The sequence below is a fragment of the Coffea arabica genome, chromosome 6c (assembly GCF_036785885.1).
Source record: "Coffea arabica cultivar ET-39 chromosome 6c, Coffea Arabica ET-39 HiFi, whole genome shotgun sequence".
Lineage (NCBI taxonomy): Eukaryota > Viridiplantae > Streptophyta > Magnoliopsida > Gentianales > Rubiaceae > Coffea > Coffea arabica.
Window position 1 is genome coordinate 1,311,190 of NC_092320.1, and position 20,628 is coordinate 1,331,817.

A 20,628-nucleotide genomic window follows, 5' to 3' on the forward strand; every position below is an offset into this window, starting at 1 on the left:
TTTGACTCGTATCCGACTCGAACCCGAAAATACATTAATGATTATAAAAATACAAATATTTCTAAATATATTCTTTTATTAAATTAATAAAAGTATTCTTTTACCAAATTAATCAAATTACTCGTATCCCAGATGAAGCATTTAAGAAATTAGGATCTGAAAGAGGCAAACTTGTTTGACCAAAAATGTATTCATCACAAGTTACATATAAGTGCTTTTTACTAAATATCCTCGGATCATGTTGGGCCTTTTTGCTAACATGCATAAAAGAAAATAAATGATATATGCTGGGGCTTTTCTTTTTAAGTAGATCTAGACCCGGCACAGACCCGTCGAATCTGATTCCAAAATCTTGTGCACAAGATCCGTCGAGTATACGACTTAGATCCAGATCTAGTGTATTAAAATGGATCCAGATTCAAAATTTTTCAATTTTAACTCAAACTCGATCCGTTGACAGGACTACCGGAAAACCTTGTTAGGTTTTCCTGCGGTATATGCACCCAATTTTGTGTGTTTCGACTTTCAACATCAAGATGAAGACACCAACCTTCGTAATATGTACAAAATTTTGTTTGTAATTGCGGTTCAGGATCAAGATTAAGATGCCAACTTTCGGTTTCTACCGAGAATCCAAACTTGTCGGTCCAACTAGAATTTCAATGGAGTAGTAAATTAACATATACAGGGAGCACTAATCGGACTCCTAAATAATGCAGTTACCTACATTTATAATTATCTTTTTAGGGTTAATTGCAGCTCGTACCCCTCAATTATTCCTAAGTCAAACGTTTTAGCGCTACGAGAAATCAAGCTAAACTGGGTGGCAAAAAATGGTGTCCTAACCAGTCTGCCCTCAACTTCTTTTTGAACTTCCAAAAGTCCCACAGAAGGGGGGGCAAATTTCTTAAGAAAACAAATTACCTTTCTTTTTAGTTTTCTTAATAAACAAAGTATTACCGGACACATCACTCACATATAATGAAATTTTTAACAACTTAAAAGTTAATGCAATTTTTGGAAAATAATAAAACAATCAATTTTATGTCATTTTACTTTTGATTAAAAAAATCTCTTTACATGTAAATTGCTTAGCTTGTGTATTACAACTACCAATCGTTCCATTAATTTAATCAGACTTATTCAATGATCTTTAGTTCTTAATGTATCATAACGTCTTTAGCTAAAACAAAGAAAAAGAAAAAAAATTAGAACATTCTTATCAGCACTATGTCCCTGCATATCGAAATCATTTTTTTTTTCAAAGTCAGAATTGACTTTTTGATATTTTACAAATCTAATTTTATAGGAAACCACAAAAGCCGGCAACTCCTGTGGTTCCTGAGGAGACTTATAAACTACCCACAAAAGGTTTGGGGGGGGCATATCGAAATCATTAGCTAATTAACTTATACACGTCAAGCTCCAATTCTAATAGGTAAAGAGTTCTTCAATTAGTCCAACAGGCAACGGTTTAAAATCGACCAATTTCCCAAAATAATAATAAATCCCAAACTAATACCTATAAAATCATAAGAAGAAGATAAAATTACACATTTTCCCAAATCCGAATACCACCCAATGGTCAACTCCATGACAACTTGGTTCTTGCGGCATCATCAACATAAGACGGTGAAGGAAACATAAGATGGTGTTGCCTGTTACCTTGGTCATTAGGTTTCATTTCAACATGGTCATGTTGCCGAAATCGTTCTTTTTCTTAGATTTTATGCTTTCAATTTTATTGAAGAATAGAAAAGAAGAAGAGACAAAAAAAAAAAAAAAAAAAACAGAGAGATAGATACCAAGAAGAAGGCGTCACAGAGATCACGCACATGATGTAAATAAGAATTTTGTGGAAGTAAGAAGATCCTCTTATTGATTATTGCAGCCCTATCTTTTTAGCATTTTGAATAGAATTTTGAGCTGCAGAAGCCCAAATTGTTTTTTACTTTTTATTAGGTGGATTTTGGAGACCTATCCCTCTTGATAAAAAAGGGCATTTTGGGATGAGAAGAAGAAGGGCAGGATTTGATAGTCTTTTACTAATCTTCGGCTGGATAAGATCTCATTAGTTTGCCGAAATTTAGCTTATTGTAGTGCATTGCTAAAAATCAAAAGTTGAAGCCAGTTAACTGCAGAAATTAGAAGTTTAGGATTGGAAAAATCGTTCAAAATATCCCTCACATTTTGTAAGATGATTTTTTTCTTTCTTTATTTTCAAAAGTATAATTTTATATCCCTTACAAATTCATATTGATTGAATTTGATCTCTACCTAGATTTCCGACTAGTTTTTTGTCGGAATCCATCACGTGCCTTGCACATGATCATTTTTTAAGGGCAAAATTATCAAATCAAATTTTATATAATCCAATTCATAGTTCCTTACATTTTACAAAATAAATTTTTTCGTCCCTAACATTTTACAAAATGAATTGTTTCATCCCTCACATTTCACAAAATGAATTGTTTCGTCCCTCACATTTCACAAAATGAATTTTTTCATTCCTCACATTTTTTAAAATAGATTTTTTCATCCCTAATTGATTATGTGTACGAATACTTTTTGTTTTAGATCTAGGTATATATTTATTTGATTTCACTTGAACAGTACGAATAACATGTAATATATTTCTATTTAATTTTAGTTAAACAGACTAATTGTAATTGTATATATGCTATTCAACAGATATATACAGGGGCTTAAAATTAACAATTTTGTTTTAAATCTATGTATATATCTAGATGATTTCATCATGTAAACCTATTCAATATTTGTGACCTTTCTTTTTTGATAATAATTTATTTATTGAGATGTATAATAAAACCATCTAATTAATGGGTACTAACTTGAATTATATAGTCGTGCTAACAAATTGTAATTTAAATATGAAATTTCTACTCGCCACTTTTAAGACTAACAGTTGAATTACTTGTCTTGTGATTATTTTAAAATTTGAAAGTGCCAATTAATTACTTCTTTTTGTTATACTTTTCCTTTGTTTTTTTTGTCCAAATTTAGTTCGATATAAATACTCAATAATACTTAAGATTAAATGTTTTCTTTGTTTTCAAATTTCGAATAAAACGAACTGAATATGAGTGAAAAACTAATAATTTTTTTAAACCCATGTAGATATTTATTTGATTTCACTTGAACAGTATGAATAGCATGTAATATATTTCTATTTGATTATATTACATGCTATTCGTACTGTTCAGATGAAATTAAATAGATATATACATGGGTTTAGAAAGAATTATTTGCACACATGATCAATGAGGGATGAAAAAATCTAATTTGAAAAATGTGAAGAATAAAAAAATTCATTGTGTGAAATATGATAAACGAAAAAATTTATTTTATAAAATGTGAGGGACTATGAATCTAATTATGTAAGATTTGATTTAACAAATTTGCTTTTAAAAAATAATCACGTGTTTCGACAAAAAACTAGTCAGAAACCTAATTAGGGACCAAATTTGATCAAGATGAATTTGTAAGGGACATAAAATTAAATTTTTAAATGTGAGGGATGAAAAAAATTATTTTACAAAATGTGATGGACATCTTGAACGATTTTTCCTTTAGGATTTAAAGTTCCATCTAAAGATAATTAAGGTATGCAAAGTGCAATTAACTCCTTTTTTTTTTTTTTTTCCTAATGAAGTTGGGCTGCTTAATAATTTATGCCTTCCTTTTTTTTTTTTTTCGAGAATGAAATCCTAACGATTATAGGGTAGGGTGCTCACGGTAATTTTCAAGCATGCCTGTAATTACTATGAACATTGCTGCATGCGCATTCATGTCCTGTCCTCTACTTTATACCGTCAGGCCATAATGTCATGGCAACTCTCGTTAATAATAGTAACACAAAATTCAATGTTGGTTTTCTTGACAATTTGAGCGGCCTAGCGCGGGTGTGTTTGGACTTGGGATAAGAATTAGGGATGATATCAGAAACCACCCTGAGGTTTCTCTCAATATTACTGAGCGTATTTCAAAGTTTGAAAAATATCACTTACCTCTATTACTTTTATTACTTGTGTAATAAAATTTTTAAAAATCCTAAACTACCCGTTAGCTCATCTTACTAAATAAAAACACTCATAAATCATTTTGTTTTATCCAAGAAAAATCGTAACCTAAAACAAAAGTTCTAGTAGTACTACCATATGACAGAATGATAGCCCATAAAAATATAAATTTGGATGGCAAAAAAGAAATGCACGGGCACTTATCCAATTATATATGCTCACAATTGATTTTTTATGAATCTTAATTTTATTTCCAACCTTTTCTCAACCTGTGGTACAGACTTTTAAATTGTACTAAATCAGTATAAAAGTTTATTTAAAATAAACAAAGAAATCATATCCAACTCTATCATAATCATAAAAGGAAAAAAATATAAATAAAAATTAATTTACATATTTACAAATAAAAAATTGCATAATCATAAAAAATGAGTAAAAGAAAATGTTGAAGAAAGGGGAAAGAGAAAAGAGTGAATTTTGTTTCTTTTTCTTTAACGTTTTTAAAATCCATTTATTTGATATATGAATTACGTATCCAGTGAGGGTTAATATAGTCATTTTACAATTATAAAAGGGAGGTAAGTGATATTTTAAAAATCTCATGAGTGCTAAGTGATATTAGAAAAAATTTTAGAGTCAGTTTTTTATGTTACACCTAAGAATTATTTGCCAAAAATGTGTTTATTTGTATCACAAACAAATTTTTTAACACACACTTTTATCTTTTAAATTATTTTTTTATCTTATAAAAAGTGCTACAGTAATTATTTCAAATAATCTTCTATCCAAACACACAGTTATTACTTGATTTTAGTGTTGGGGCTGGAATTGGATAGAGTATTATTTGAAATATTATTTGGAATAATTACTGTAACACTTTTTGCGATGTGATGTATGTGAGAGAAAAAGATAATTGGGAATATAAAAAGATGAGTTGAAAAATGTGTTTATGATGCAAGTGAATTTGACATATTTGTGCTATCCAAACACTCAGACAACATGGCACAGTTTTGGTGGGGCTAACCACAAAGTAGTAATTACAAAAAGAAGTATTTATTCATAGTTATGGTGCGCGTTATACTAACTAATAGAAATCCTATATGGAGAGGTTGATAGCAGAAAATTCTTGCTAAGGAGAAATTCCAGCCAGCCATCCATTGTTGACTGGAGCATTAGTATCTGGGGAAAAGAAGTCATTAATTTAGTACAGGAGCCATGGTCTACCCTACTATGAGTATAAGATAGAATATGCCCCTTACGTCAGCATACTTCCAATAAAAGATAAATGAATCAACGTGTATCACGCCATTGCAGCTTTATTTTATGCCATTACCATGTCTATGAGTTCTCGATCAGCTTAGCACTTAAAAACAGTTTAGAATTTACCAGTCAACCAAAGTTGGCATACTTGATAACCTCATAAACAAAATATAAAAAGTCTATTATTAAGAAGAAAAACGTCAAAAATCTTTATGACTTACAACCAAAAAGCAAAAAAGGGGAAAAAAAAAAAGCCTTTATTCTGCCGATATTTCATGATAATATGATCAGCTAGAAAATCATGCGATCAATCGTGGTCCTCCGGAAGATTCCCTCCATGCATTTACGGACAGACAGATAGATAGATAGATGGAGGGAGATTGTAGATCACAGAGAGAGCAATTATTTGTAAGATGTTGGAAAGTAGGAGATGGAATCTAATTACTACTAGTATTTAGTGGTTGGAGTTTAAACACTTTTTGTGTGTTTTTTTTTTTTTTTTACTAACAACAACAATTTAATGTTATGGATGCTCCATATGATTCACAAACACATTTTTATGCCTTTTGACTCCGTTTACACTTTTGTGGAATTGAATACTTTTTTTTTTTTTTTGGGTCGGCAATTGTAACTATCTCTACTCTTGCTCCTCTACTTTATAAGGGAGAAGCCTAAAGAGACAAACTTGTATGGAAACTAAACGGTGAATCATTATACCGGACAAGTGTACTATTATACTATCTGAACAAGAAACACTACTGTATACTTCTTGTACGATGTACTTCCAATAAGTTGCTCGGCCGTTTCAACCGAGGCCCAATGGTTGTAGAATTGGATTCTCACTGCTCCTCACTCCTCTTCAATCACAAGTCATCATGATCCAAGGCTCCACCACTCAATCCATTACAGACTACTTGATGCTAGATGTGGGGCTCCAAAAAAATCCAAAAGACACGTTTCTGGATTCTTCTTCTAAATCTCATTTTGCTCGCAGGACAGCTCCATCCATCATGCCAAGCTCTATCCAGAGACGCACGACTGAATGCCACTCCCATTATTTATCAGCTTTTGAACTCATTTAATTTTGTTTTGCCTAATCATATCTTTTTGTCTTCGGTAGGAGCCTGATCATATATCAGATTACCTAGTCCTTTCTCATTAGTCGATTCCCATCATCTTTTGCCGTGGCCTTACCTCTTTCCTTGCGCAGGTATCACTTGCCCCCCTCTATCAGGTTCTTCCAAATGCGTGACTTAACCAACTGATTTCTGAAAATGCCTGGTGATTTACGCGCATTTTCAGAACTGAGCATTTGCATGGCAGTTAAACTACTGTCTCCTAAACGATTTCCAATTTTTAGAACTTCGCAATGGTCTTTGTTCCTTGTATTGTTATATGAAATTAGGCACCTCATTCACTAATACAAGAACGGTAGCCGATATCGAACTAAACTCCCGCAATCCAACGTCAGGAGGTGCTGCATTTCCAAACTGCAGCTTTATTAGATGAAAGATGAAATTCCACGCACAATACAGAAGCTAAATGCTTAAATGACTCTCAAGACGGAAGCTTTCTTGTCATACAGCCTCCAAGTAAAAAACTAATTAACTGCCCTTTACTTATTATCCACATAAGGATACCCTGGTGCTTTCTGAAATTCATGGCAACCTCAAGGACATTCGAAACTGCCACAGCACGAACGAATGATACAAGGCATCAGAATGAACACCATCGCTCATAGTCATGGGGATTTCAATCCTCACCATCCCTGTCCTCGTTGATTTCTTCCAAAATCACCACAAGGGCAACTATGAAGGCATAGTCGACGTTGGGATACACAGTCACTGCAAAAGTATCTTTTCCGAGTAATACACTCTGGACACTGTGTTTCTTGTGCATCTGAAACATAACATTAAGCAGGAGTTGATTCATGATCAAATCCCAAGTCTCAAATAAATACTAGAAACATTCCGTTATACAGGTGCAGAAGAAGCATGTCACTCCAGCAGCTAGGAAAAGCTTTACATCGTGTACCTGAGCAACAATGGTAGAAGAATCTCCAGCATAGACAGTGCACGACCGTTCAAACCAGCTGCCTTCAATTTTAAAGTCACAAACATCTTCTTTTGTATTAGAAGCCAAGAATACATCTAGCTTGGTTTTGAATTGAATGAGTGAAGACTTCTTGACACTGAAAAGTAGGCTTTTATCATCAGAAGCATCTCCTCCGAATACTTTCCATCGCCTATGCGCAGTCAGTATCTGAAAACGAGCAGAAAAGGATACAGAGTCGTACAAATCTTCAATAGTGGTCGAGATGGATCTGTGCTCAATCCCAACGCTACAAATGATTAACAATCAATCATGACCAGATCCTATATCGGCCTGAGCAGTTGTGCACACATCTTTGATAGTAATCATACAGTACTGACCAACATTCTTAGACACGTTTACAGGGTACAGCACTACGAATTTGATGAGAACACCACTTCCAGAGTTTCAGGTGTAATTAGATAGAGATCTTGACCCGTTGAACTGGTGAAAAACAACACCGACGGGAAAACTAATGGCAGAATGTGTTTAAAAGTAGGGTTAAAAACAAAAAAAACCCATGTGTATACTTAATATACAGAAAAATCCCTTGCCATTTTAAAACATACAAAACAACGTCTCATATTTTGAACTAAATTATAAACTAACAAAATTCGTTAAGCGTAACGAAAATGATGGTCTCAGCCGTTAAACTTACCAGATTCCGTTAAGTTTACCGGTAAATTTACCTAATTCTATTGAGTTTTCCGTTAAATTTACGGGATCTCGTTAAGTTTGACAAATTCTGTTAGTTTATAATTTAGTTTAAAACATGAGATGTAATTTTATATGTTTTGAAACTACGAGCTTTTCCGTGTATTAGATATACCAGGGATTTTTTTTGTTTTTAACCCTTAAAACTAAGGACAAATGGAAAACAAGTTCATCCACAAGTTACTCAAACTTAAAAATCACAAAAAAAAAAAAAGGAGAAAGGAAGAGGTGTATACCAGCAGTACAGCACTAACCCAAATGGAAAACAAGGTATCACAGACAATTCGGAATAAAACAATTCAAGATACCGAAAAGTTGCTTCGAATTTAATTACTTCAAGACGAGGAGTTCCCGATGTCCCAGAAAGAACAGTATAGAGAACGGATAACTGGTCTTTGGGAGATCAATATTTCCTTTCTTTACAAAAAATAAAAAATTTCTTACTGGTGGTTTTCCCGGAGCTGATCATAAATTTAACACGAGGGAAGTAAATATGGGGAGAAAATAAAGAAGTAAATTTGACACAACAAGAGATATTGCGAGTACTACTGGACGAGAGTGGTGGTGTACCTTTTGCTGAAAAGTAAGCAAAGGGTTGCCGGCAGCGTCGAGCAAGATGCGGCGATCGCGCAAACTGAAGAGTTTGCCCTTGACCCTGAACATTATGTTGCCATTAACGTCGGTGACTCCGAAGTTGCCTTCCGACAGGGTGAGGAGCTTCCTGACAATAACCAGATCAACAGGGTAGGGAGCACAGAATTGTGGGCCCACCACGGCCAAGGGATTAACAACGGGATGAGGATAGGCGGCGGCGGCACCATAGGCTGCTGGATTTGGAAACGCGGGTGCTCCTCCTGCTCCTCCTCCATAGCTTGTCTCAGCCATTTTCAAATAGATCCGACTCCGTAACGATGGTTGACTAGTTGAATTGAATTTGGGGCTGAAACAAGCGTGTTAGCGTGCTCCGGGCGGGCGGTGGACAGTAGTTGACGTAAACTGAAATATTTATTACATAGTGGATGTTAAAGAAGTGATAAATATCAGTCGGTATTGATTTTCAACGAATCTTTTTCTTATCTTATTTTTTATGGATGGAATAATTTCAAAAACCTCCCCTGAGGTTTTGACAATTTTACTAAGCTCCCTTGATGTTTAAAAAATTATATATACCTCCCTTATCATTTAAAATAACAACACTACCCTTAAATATTTTAATAAAATTCCCTTGTTTGGTATGCTTATATTTAGAATGATTTTTAAATTATTTTTTCATTATTTTTCCTTCTTATTCCTTGTTATTTTAATTTTTTGCCAATAAAATTATAAAATTAACATTATTATCTCTAGTTTCTATTGTTATCAAATGTCGAACTAATGATTTTTTTGATGAGTTAACTTTATACATAATCGATGTTTTTTAGTAATCTTGTTTATATTTTTTGGTATTAAAATTAATAATAAATCGAAAAGAAATTGCCCAAAATCATTACTAAATTATGATAATCCTACTATTCAAAAAATTCATAAATTGTGAATCAATTATTTCAACATTTTATTTTCTATCTTATAAATCTAAATTCATAATAAAATAGCATCAAAAGTATCCTATCATAGTGATAAAATTATTATTATAGTTGTTTATTAAATAGCAGGTATAGACATGAAAAATTCAGCACATTTTCCTTATAATTACATTAGATAATCTTATAATTCTATAGGGAAGTAAATTGAAACTCATTACACAAGGGTATTTTTAGATATTAATTTAAAATTTTGATCAAGTCAATATTATTGTAAAATTTTGTTACTAAAATTATCAAATCAAGAGAGATATGTGTAATTTTTTCAAATCTCATAAAAGTTCAGTGAAATTGTCAGAAATCTCGGGGGAGGTTTCTGAAATTAGCCCTTTATGGATGGAAGAAGATATGTTGTAAAAATGTCATATGTAGCTTAGTCCAACGGAAAGTCGCAAGGAGAATTCGTAACAATGAGAAAATTTTGGTACAAATGATAGGGAAGTCAAAGCTTCTTAGAACTTAAGGCAACAGAACAAACCCTGTCACAGCTTATATACAAGGTGGGAGAAGAAAATAATAGGAAAAAGGTCAAAAACAGGACTCAGAAATAGAGAAACAAAATCAAGAAAATCAGCAACATGAAATATAAAATTAAATGTTACAAAATGATGGATTATATGAATTTACCTAATTGGCTTTTCATCTGTTAGCTTGAAGCTAGTTCTTTGTGACTATTTTGATGGAGAAGTTGAATCTGGAGAGCCATCGCCAAAGAAGTTCATTTTTCCTGGCTTCTTTGTGTAGGTCTTACTTTTACAGCTTTTAAAAAGAAAATTCTAAAAATTTATGAGTAACTCAAATTTTGAAAAAGAAATTAGATTTTTCCCCCGAGAGAGGTGATTGGTGCAGTGTGATTCGCTATTTAATCAAAAGGGGCAGCGTTGTATGGACTCTTTCGAGGCCTTGAATCGGATGAAAGCGGAGGAATCTGTGCCCGATATCGTTTGCTCTAACTGGATCTCGGGTAGATTGGTACTTAAAAGCCGATGAGCTGTTTGACGAAATGCTTGTGTTGGGTCTGGCTCCTGATATTTTCACCTATAATGTGTATGTATCTGGCCCGTGTAAGCAAAATAATTCGGAGGAGCCAATAAAGATGCTGGCTTCTATGGAGGAGCTGGGATGTAGACCTGATTTGACCACCTATAGCACAATCTTGGGCGCCCGTTGTGGGAGTGGGGAGTTGAATCTGGCGAGAAAGATGCATAAAAACATGAAATTCATAGGTGTGAAACTTAATTCCTTGACATACGAGGTTTTGATTGTTGCTTTGATGAAGGTTGTGATTTGTTGAGGGAGATGGTAGACAAGTTTTCCTTGTCTCATTCTATGGCGTTTAATTAGATCCTTTGCGGGTTGAGCAAGAGAGGTTTGTGGGGTAAAGCGGTCGAATTGCTCATAGAGATGGTTGGTAAGAACATGACTCCTGGATTCAGGGCTTGGGAAGCAATTCTGCAAGGATGTGCAGTGGCATACAGTTTTGAAGTGAACTCTATAGGAGCTGATTCATCCAATTATCGTGGAGTCGATAAACCTTGTAATTCAATGTCGAGACCTCTTCTTCGTTTCTTAACATTGCCTCGTGATGAGGATTGAGAGGTGGCTGTTTTGTGTTGAATTCGTGAATTTAGGCAGAGAGTCTTGTGGAAACACCACGTATAACTTGAGAAAAAAGGTTTCATGATCCAAACTAGAGGGGGCAATTTGGATTGAGATTCATTTATTCATCCATATAATTTATAATTAAATAGATTTTGGTTATCCATGTCATGAAACAGAAGCTAAAGACGTGAAACAAAGAAGCGCGCCTTTAAGTAAGTAACTACAACAGGCGGAAGGCGTGGATTCTGGCAACACGCTTTTATTAAGTAAGAAGACGTGAGAAACAAAGAAGATTGAAGGTGGAGGCGTGGGAAACAAATCACGCCTTTTCTGGGAACAAGCTCAAGCAACGTGAGTTTCTGAGCAAGTGGCTCTCCAACAGATTTCTGTTATCCCTCACATGGATGAGCTGGATTGGGAAGCATCAGAGGAGCGGGCTATTAGTTAACTCTATATAAAGATAGGATCAGTAGTGGAAAGGATTATCATTTTGTTAGTCAAGTTGTAAGGGATCATTCCCTGGTTCTTTCTCTTCTGTTTTCCTTCAATCTTTCATTTCCTTTCTTATTTCCGCCAACTCTGTAATCTTCTATTTTCAATCAATATCAATACTAATTCATTGATTATTCATCAGTTCATATTGGTTCTTCCTGTTGGTAAATTAGTTCTGTGCTGTTCATAAACCTGCCACTGGGAGCTGGTCTGTTGCCTGGCTACTGTTCGATACCATTACAGTGGTATCAGAGCTAGCTACAAGCCATTGGGACATGACTAAAACTCAGGAGGAAGCTCTGAGAAAGGAGCTCACTGAGTTGGGGAGTGTGGTGAGGACTTTTGCCAATAAGAATGATGGGGTAGAACAGTCTGTAAGGGCAATGGAGCATAGGCAGGAGAGCACAGATAGAGCCATAAAAAATTTAGATCAGAAATATGAGGGGATGATGAACATGATGGCTCAGATCATGGCCAAACTAAACGACAAGGGGAAGGAGGTAGAAGGGGGTAGTTCTAGGAATGAGGCTAGGATAGCAGTTACCACAGATTTAACTGAGAAAGGGGGAAGTAAAGGGGGAGCCAGACTACCAAGGATGGACTTCCCTGCGTTTGATGGAAATAAACCCAGAGAGTGGGTTAGAAGAGCAAACAAATACTTCCAGATCCATGAAGTGGAGGAAGGCCTGAAATCAGACATTGCTCAACTCCATTTCCAGGAGAAGGCAGACATCTGGTTCCATGGCATGTACCACGAGAAGGGGACAGTTCCATGGAGAGAACTAGCAATGGCGGTTTGTGAAAGGTTTGGGGAGGGAGATCCAGAGGAGGCCATAGAGGAATTTAACAAGCTGATGCAGACAGGGAGTGTCACTGAGTACCTGGAGAAGTTTGAACAACTGAAATCTATGGTAATGTTATCTCTCCCTGGTCAACCTGATTCATATTACAAATCGTGTTTTCTTAGTGGTTTAAAGGAGGAAATAGTAAGTATGGTTAGGATGACCAGACCCCTCACCTTAGCAGACACCATTGAAGCTGCTAAGTTGCAGGAAAGGAACCTGGAAGCTGTTAGGAAAACACAAGGGAAGATGATGAGCAAATACACACCCTCACCTAGCATCCCACCTGTTAACAAACAAAATTTCACCCCACATACCAAAATGAAGTGGCCTAACTTCCAATATAAGAAGCCAGAGCCTATTTCCAATAGAAGCAACCAAACAGGAAACCATACAGTAGATCAGTTCAGAAAAATCACTCCCTCTGAGCTGAGTTACAGGAGAGAAAAGGGGTTGTGTTTCAAGTGTGCTGAGCCTTATACACTGGGACATACCTGCAAACAAGCTCACCTGAATTACATACTGATAGATGATCCATGGGGGTTAGGAGAGAGCTCAGAGGAACTAAGGAAGGATACAGAGGAATTCTGTGACTGTCCAGAAGGGGAGTTAAGTAATGAGAATATAGAAGTTTCCATCCATGCTCTGGCTGGGGGAACTGAACATAAGACCCTTAAGCTAAGAGGGAAGATAGCAGGGAGAGAGATCATAATCTTGGTAGATAGTGGGAGCACTCACTGTTTCATTGATGAAAAGTTGGCTAAGACCACTCAACTGCCAACTATTGGAAATCCATTAACAGTCAGGGTTGCCAATGGTGAACAGTTGGAGTCTAGGCAACTACAAGGGCCCTTGCAATGGGAAATGCAGGGAAATAAGTTCACACACCAATTCAATACCTTGAAACTGGGAAGTTGCCACATGGTCTTGGGAGTAGACTGGCTAGCCAGATACAGCCCTATTGAGTTTGATTTCAGGCAACTCTCCATGAAGTTCCTGCAGGGGGGCCAACCAGTGGAGCTAAAGGGGGAAGTCAATGAGCTTCAACTCAAGGCCATCAAAGGAAGCAAGCTAGCAAAATGGAGGAGGAAACAGGCATATGGGATAACTGCCCAGCTGTATGTGGTGGAAGAAGGGAAAGGAGACACTGAAATAATACCAACAGAGATGGAGGAAATGCTGGGCATGTTTGAAGGAGTGTTTGCTGAACCTCAAGGCATGCCCCCAAGGAGGAGCCACGACCACAGCATTCCTTTGAAAGAGGGAGCTTCCCCATTCCAAGTCAGACCATATAGGTGCCCCTACGTACAAAAGTCAGAAATAGAGAGATTGGTGAAGGAAATGCTGCAGATGGGAATCATTCAGCCTAGTAACAGCCATTTTGCATCTCCAGTACTACTAGTCAAAAAGAAGGATGGAAGTTGGAGGTTTTGTGTGGATTACAGGCAACTCAATGAACTCACCTTGAAGGACAAATTCCCTATGCCACTAATAGATGAACTCCTGGATGAATTACAGGGCTCAAAATACTTCACCAAGATTGACTTAAGGGCAGGTTACCATCAAATCAGGGTCAAGGTGGAAGATGTGCATAAAACAGCCTTCAGAACACACCAAGGCCTTTATGAGTTTAAAGTTATGCCTTTTGGCCTGACAAATGCTCCAGCAACATTCCAGAGCCTCATGAATCACATTTTCAGGGAGCAATTGAGGAGGTATGTCCTGGTTTTTTTTGATGATATACTGATTTACAGTCCCTCTCTGGAAGTGCACCTGCAGCAGGTGGCAGAAGTACTAAACATATTGCAGGAAAATCAACTGTATGCCAAGAGGAGTAAATGCTCCTTCGCACAAACTGAAGTAGAATACCTTGGCCACATTATCTCAGGAGAAGGAGTAAGGGCAGATCCAAAGAAAGTGGACAGTATGATGAAATGGCCTAAGCCAGCTTCTGTCAAGGAGCTCAAGGGATTTCTGGGTTTAACAGGGTATTACAGAAAATTTGTCAAGGGATATGGAGCTACTGCAAAGCCACTTACCATATTGCTAAGAAAAGATGGCTTCCACTGGAATACAGAAGCAGAGGAGGCCTTCCAGAAGCTCAAACTGGCAATGTGCAGCACACCCGTGCTAGCCTTACCTGATTTCACCAAGCCTTTTGAAGTGGAAACTGATGCTTGCTATGGAGGAATTGGAGCAGTACTGATGCAGAATAAAAGGCCAATCGCATTCATGAGCCAAAGCCTGGGTCCCAAGAACCTGGGAATGTCCATTTATGAAAAGGAATTGTTGGCCTTGGTAACTGCTGTCACTAAATGGAGGCACTACCTGGAGGGGAGTCATTTCATTATTAAGACTGACCATCAGAGTCTTAAGTACCTCCTAGACCAAAGAGTCACGACAACACTTCAGCAGAAATGGCTCACCAAACTGCTAGGACTAAGCTATGAGATCCAATACAGAAAAGGGAAAGAAAATGTAGCAGCAGATGCTCTATCCAGGAGGGCAAGCAGAGAAGAAGGAGATTGTACTGAGCTGACATGTGTCATTCCAGAGTGGATGAAGGAGGTTATAGGTAGCTACCAAGGGGATGAAGAAGTACAGAACCTGATCAGACAGTTATTGCTCACTCCTAGTAATCCATCAGAACACTCTTATCAGGATGGAGTGCTCAGATACAAAGGAAAGATAGTAGTTGGCTCAAAGGGAGATGTGAGGAAGAAAATCATTGCTGCAATACATGGTTCACAACTTGGAGGTCATTCTGGAATTCAGGCTAGCTACTTAAGAGCCAAGCAGCTGTTCCACTGGCCAGGGATGCACAGGGATATCAAGGATACCATTTTGCAGTGTGACACATGCAAAAAATGCAAGGATGAGCACGTTGCTTATCCTGGACTCCTGCAACCTCTTCCTATACCTCAGTACTCATGGAGTCATGTCACAATGGATTTTGTCGAAGGCCTGCCAATATCAGAGAAGAGGGACACTATTATGGTAGTGGTGGATAGACTCACCAAATCAGCACATTTCATCAGCCTTTCACATCCTTTTGATGCCCCTACAGTAGCCAGACTCTTTTTGGATCACATCTGCAAGCTGCATGGAATTCCTTTAAGCATGCTATCTGACAGAGACAAGGTGTTCACCAGTCAATTCTGGACTGAACTCTTCACTTTGTTGGGTACGGATTTGAAGCTAAGCACAGCCTATCATCCCCAAACAGATGGCCAATCCGAGAGGGTCAACCAAGTGCTGGAAATGTACTTAAGATGTATGACACATTTGGAGCCAAGAAGATGGAATGCATGGCTCTCCCTTGCTGAATGGTGGTATAACACTACCTACCACACAACTATTCAGATGAGTCCATTCGAGGCATTGTATGGAATGGCTCCTCCTCAACTGGCAGTAGGTCCCTATTTACACCTTAGAGTAGCAGCAGTGGAGGACCATCTGAAGGATCGACAGAGGATGGATGGAATTCTCAAAACCAACTTGCAAGAAGCCCAGAACAGAATGAAGTTTTATGCTGACCAAAATAGAAGTGAAAGATCATTCCAGGTAGGGGATTGGGTCTACTTAAGATTACAGCCATATAGACAAATGTCTGTGGAGTTGAGGAGCAACACCAAACTGTCAGCTAGATATTTTGGCCCTTATCAAATAGTTCAGAAAATAGGAGAGGTAGCATACAAACTTAAGCTACCTGATGGATCCAAGGTACACCCTGTGTTTCATGTATCCTTACTAAAGAAAAAGGTAGGAGGAAATACAACTCCAGTGCTCCAGCTACCAAACTTAGACGAAAAAGGACATTTGAGGGTGACACCAGCAACAATTCTGGATCGCAGAAGCATCAAGAAGAGAAATGCAGCAACAGTGCAGTGGCTCATTCACTGGTGGGGAACTACTCCTGCTGAAGCTACTTGGGAAGACGCAGAGAAGATAAGGAAGGAATTCCCTGAATTTCAATCTTGAGGACAAGATTGATTGAAGGAGGGGCAATTGTCATGAAACAGAAGCTAAAGACGTGAAACAAAGAAGCGCGCCTTTAAGTAAGTAACTACAACAGGCGGAAGGCGTGGATTCTGGCAACACGCTTTTATTAAGTAAGAAGACGTGAGAAACAAAGAAGATTGAAGGTGGAGGCGTGGGAAACAAATCACGCCTTTTCTGGGAACAAGCTCAAGCAACGTGAGTTTCTGAGCAAGTGGCTCTCCAACAGATTTCTGTTATCCCTCACATGGATGAGCTGGATTGGGAAGCATCAGAGGAGCGGGCTATTAGTTAACTCTATATAAAGATAGGATCAGTAGTGGAAAGGATTATCATTTTGTTAGTCAAGTTGTAAGGGATCATTCCCTGGTTCTTTCTCTTCTGTTTTCCTTCAATCTTTCATTTCCTTTCTTATTTCCGCCAACTCTGTAATCTTCTATTTTCAATCAATATCAATACTAATTCATTGATTATTCATCAGTTCATATTGGTTCTTCCTGTTGGTAAATTAGTTCTGTGCTGTTCATAAACCTGCCACTGGGAGCTGGTCTGTTGCCTGGCTACTGTTCGATACCATTACAGTTGTGATTTGTTGAGGGAGATGGTAGACAAGTTTTCCTTGTCTCATTCTATGGCGTTTAATTAGATCCTTTGCGGGTTGAGCAAGAGAGGTTTGTGGGGTAAAGCGGTCGAATTGCTCATAGAGATGGTTGGTAAGAACATGACTCCTGGATTCAGGGCTTGGGAAGCAATTCTGCAAGGATGTGCAGTGGCATACAGTTTTGAAGTGAACTCTATAGGAGCTGATTCATCCAATTATCGTGGAGTCGATAAACCTTGTAATTCAATGTCGAGACCTCTTCTTCGTTTCTTAACATTGCCTCGTGATGAGGATTGAGAGGTGGCTGTTTTGTGTTGAATTCGTGAATTTAGGCAGAGAGTCTTGTGGAAACACCACGTATAACTTGAGAAAAAAGGTTTCATGATCCAAACTAGAGGGGGCAATTTGGATTGAGATTCATTTATTCATCCATATAATTTATAATTAAATAGATTTTGGTTATCCATTTATAGTATTAATTTTAAATGGTTGACCAACGTAAAGCCATTAAATTAAATCGATTTATATGAATTATCCACAAAAATCATATATATCCATTTACTTAAAAATCAAATAAAAGAAACGAAAAAAGAAATAACTAAAAGCGGACATTAGATTGATTCCTTTACCTCTTCACTCTCTGGTGGTTCTGCTATCAAAACTCACACAGTCACACTCTCCCGAGGATCCATTTCCATTTTCCAGTCAATTTTGCCTTCCTTTTTTCAAATTGAAACTTAACTCTCATTCGTCCCCAAAAATCTCCAATTTTAGGGTCCGTTTGTTTCGGGTGAAAATGTTTTCCAGGAAAATATTTTCCTAATTTCCCGTGTTTGGTTGTACAAAAGTTACTGAAAACATTTTCCTATGTAAAATATTTTCACTCATCTTATGGAAAACAACTTCCCTTCCAAACTTACTGAAGTTGTTTTCCGAGATGCATGCATCCCGCCTGTAGTATGTTCCAAACTTATCGAAAACATTTTGTAGTATGTTCTTTTTTTTTTTTTTAGTGTAAACAGGAGAACTCGAACCGAAAACCTTTTTCTTACACTCCCTCCCCTGTACCACCCAACCCAACCCAACCCAACCCTCCCCTAGTATATTCAAAATTAAAAAAAAACCTCATCCTGCTCATCCTATGCTAGTAATTAATTATGTATAATAGGGACATTCTTTTCTAGAGAAACTTTCAGCAGTGAGAGTGCAAGATATATGTCACAATAAGCATTGCATGTGATTGATATTTGACACTAAATGGCCAGCAATTTGTTTATTGCTTAAGGAGATATTTTTTATTCATATATACATTTCTCCAAGATTTTTTAAAGTTAAACAATGAGATAAATTTTCTTATTTTGTATGGAAAGAAGTATGTAGTTATAATGTGTAGAAAGTAAAGATAGAGATAAAAGTGAAAATATTTCAAAAGTTAAACAAACACCATAAAAATGAAGTAAGAAAATATTTTCAATAAGCTAACCAAACACCTGAAAATGATGAAAGGGAAATGATTTTCATGGAAAATTACTTCCACGGAAAATATTTTTCCAAGGAAAACATTTTACTTCCAACCAAACAGACCCTTAATTCATCAATCAAAGTTGAGGTGCCTATATACTTCAGACTTGATTGTAAAACAAGTTAATGGCTTCTTATTTTCATGGATGAATTCCAGACTTTGTCTATTTGTGCTTGTGTACATACACCTGGTAGCTTTTAGCTTTATAATCTCTGTAGGATTTGAGAATCCACGTGGTCATCTGTGAAAAAGAATTTCATGTGTTGGTTTCTCATGAACAAACTCAACCATTAGACTTTTCCTATGAAAATGAATTTCATGAGTTGGTGTCTTTTGAATTAATATTAGTCAAAAGACATCATCCACCAACTATTCTTAGATGATCCGTGGACATCGTTAACGTAAAATAAAGGAACACATGTCACTCTATTATGTAGTGTAAAGAAGTATAACATTAAAAATGTGACAAAGATTGTAAATTCCCAAAATACTGATGTATGCTTTATAGAATGAAAAACGTAATATCTGATGAGTAATAAAGAATATATATATATATATATATATATATATATATATATATATATATATATATATATATATATATATAAGTATGCACATATATTTGATTGGTACAGAAAGCTACTATTACGAGTCTTGGGTTTTTTTTTTATATATAAAAATCTAAGTATTTTGTCTTCTTTTTCATCCAAATAAGCCTAAAATTTACAAGTATATAAAAAATTATTTTCATATTACAAGAAATGGTAAAACAAAAAAAAGTAACCAAAATATTTAAATAAATTATAAATAGATAATTGGTTTTTATTTAATTTTTTAGATCTATTTATTAACTGAATCTAAATGAATTGGATAAATTTCATCCACCGTTCATTAAGTTAAAATCAATTCTAAATCATTTATTTTTATTGCCACCTCCTCTGTTTTTAAACTTGGACCGGACCGGATCGCCCGGTTTGACCGGTCGAATCGAGAACCGGCAAGTTGGCCGGTCCGAGCTAATCCTAAAAACCGAAAAATCAAAAACTCGGTCAAATCGGGTCAAAACCCGGGTTTTGATCGAAAAAATGAACCCGGCATTCTTTTTTTTTTTATTTAAAAAAAGGGCAGAATATTTTTAATATGATATTTTGATCCTTAAGTTGTTAAAAATTATTAACATACCTCAAATATTTTATATTTTATAAATGTTGTCTTAAAGTTTGGTGTTATTTCAATTAAATCCATAGTTTTAATTCTAAACTTGTTAATGCTGATTAAATAATATAAATTGCTACTTGATTGCTCTAATTTATTTGTATTTTCTAATTAAATGTATTTGAAACATCAAATATATATGAATATACCTTTATTAATATTAACATGTTATTAAGTATTTTACATATAATATTTTAATTTTTAAATAAATTTTATTTATGACGTCATCCAATTCAATCCCTATCGAATCCGGTTGAATCCATTGACCCCTGATCCTGAGCTCGATCGAATCGATATCCGGTCCGATTCTGAAAACATAGGCCACCTCTAATTCCAGACTCAATAGAGAAAGATGTTCTTTCGTAATCTAGACAGAAAGCGCTCTGCTCAGGCCTTTGTATACACAAATGCTAGTCATCTTGTATTTCCGTCAATGCATGTTTCATTGTAAACCGGTATTTCTTTTTTGTAAATTGTCAGTATTACAACCTTTTCCAGGGAAGGTATTTTTGGTTGTCTGCTCATAATTCTTAATTATCCTATCCTACTTCTTGGATTCCTCCCATGTCACAAAGAATTCAACAACTGCCTTTTGTTTTCTACCGAGCATCTTGCAACTGTTCTCGGTTTGGTTCCGTTCGCCAAACGTTTTCTTCTCGCATTTCTATTT

The 20,628-nt window shown here is 36.2% G+C and overlaps 1 protein-coding gene and 1 pseudogene across 1 annotated transcript; one reads left to right on the forward strand and one right to left on the reverse strand.

Moving 5' to 3' along the window:
- Nucleotides 1-6,741: 6,741 nt before the first annotated feature.
- LOC113693882 (protein LURP-one-related 10-like) lies at nt 6,742-9,151 on the reverse strand. The gene is made up of 3 exons (XM_027212643.2): nt 8,676-9,151; nt 7,335-7,562; nt 6,742-7,199 (listed from the first exon to the last, which is right to left on the reverse strand). The coding sequence occupies exons 1-3, from the start codon at nt 8,988-8,990 to the stop codon at nt 7,053-7,055; spliced, it is 690 nt and encodes a 229-aa protein (XP_027068444.1). The 5' UTR covers nt 8,991-9,151; the 3' UTR covers nt 6,742-7,052.
- Nucleotides 9,152-10,095: 944 nt separating this feature from the next.
- On the forward strand, nt 10,096-17,635 carry LOC140008098 (uncharacterized; annotated as a pseudogene).
- Nucleotides 17,636-20,628: the final 2,993 nt, after the last annotated feature.

Coding starts and splice junctions, on each gene's coding strand:
- LOC113693882 (XM_027212643.2), bottom strand. CDS start 8,990: ATGGCTGAGACAAGCTATGGAGGAGGAGCAGGAGGAGCACCCGCGTTT. Junction 7,563..8,675: donor TGCTTACTTTTCAGCAAAAG/GTACACCACCAC, acceptor GCTCGTTTTCAG/ATACTGACTGCGCATAGGCG. Junction 7,200..7,334: donor CTTCTACCATTGTTGCTCAG/GTACACGATGTA, acceptor GTTATGTTTCAG/ATGCACAAGAAACACAGTGT.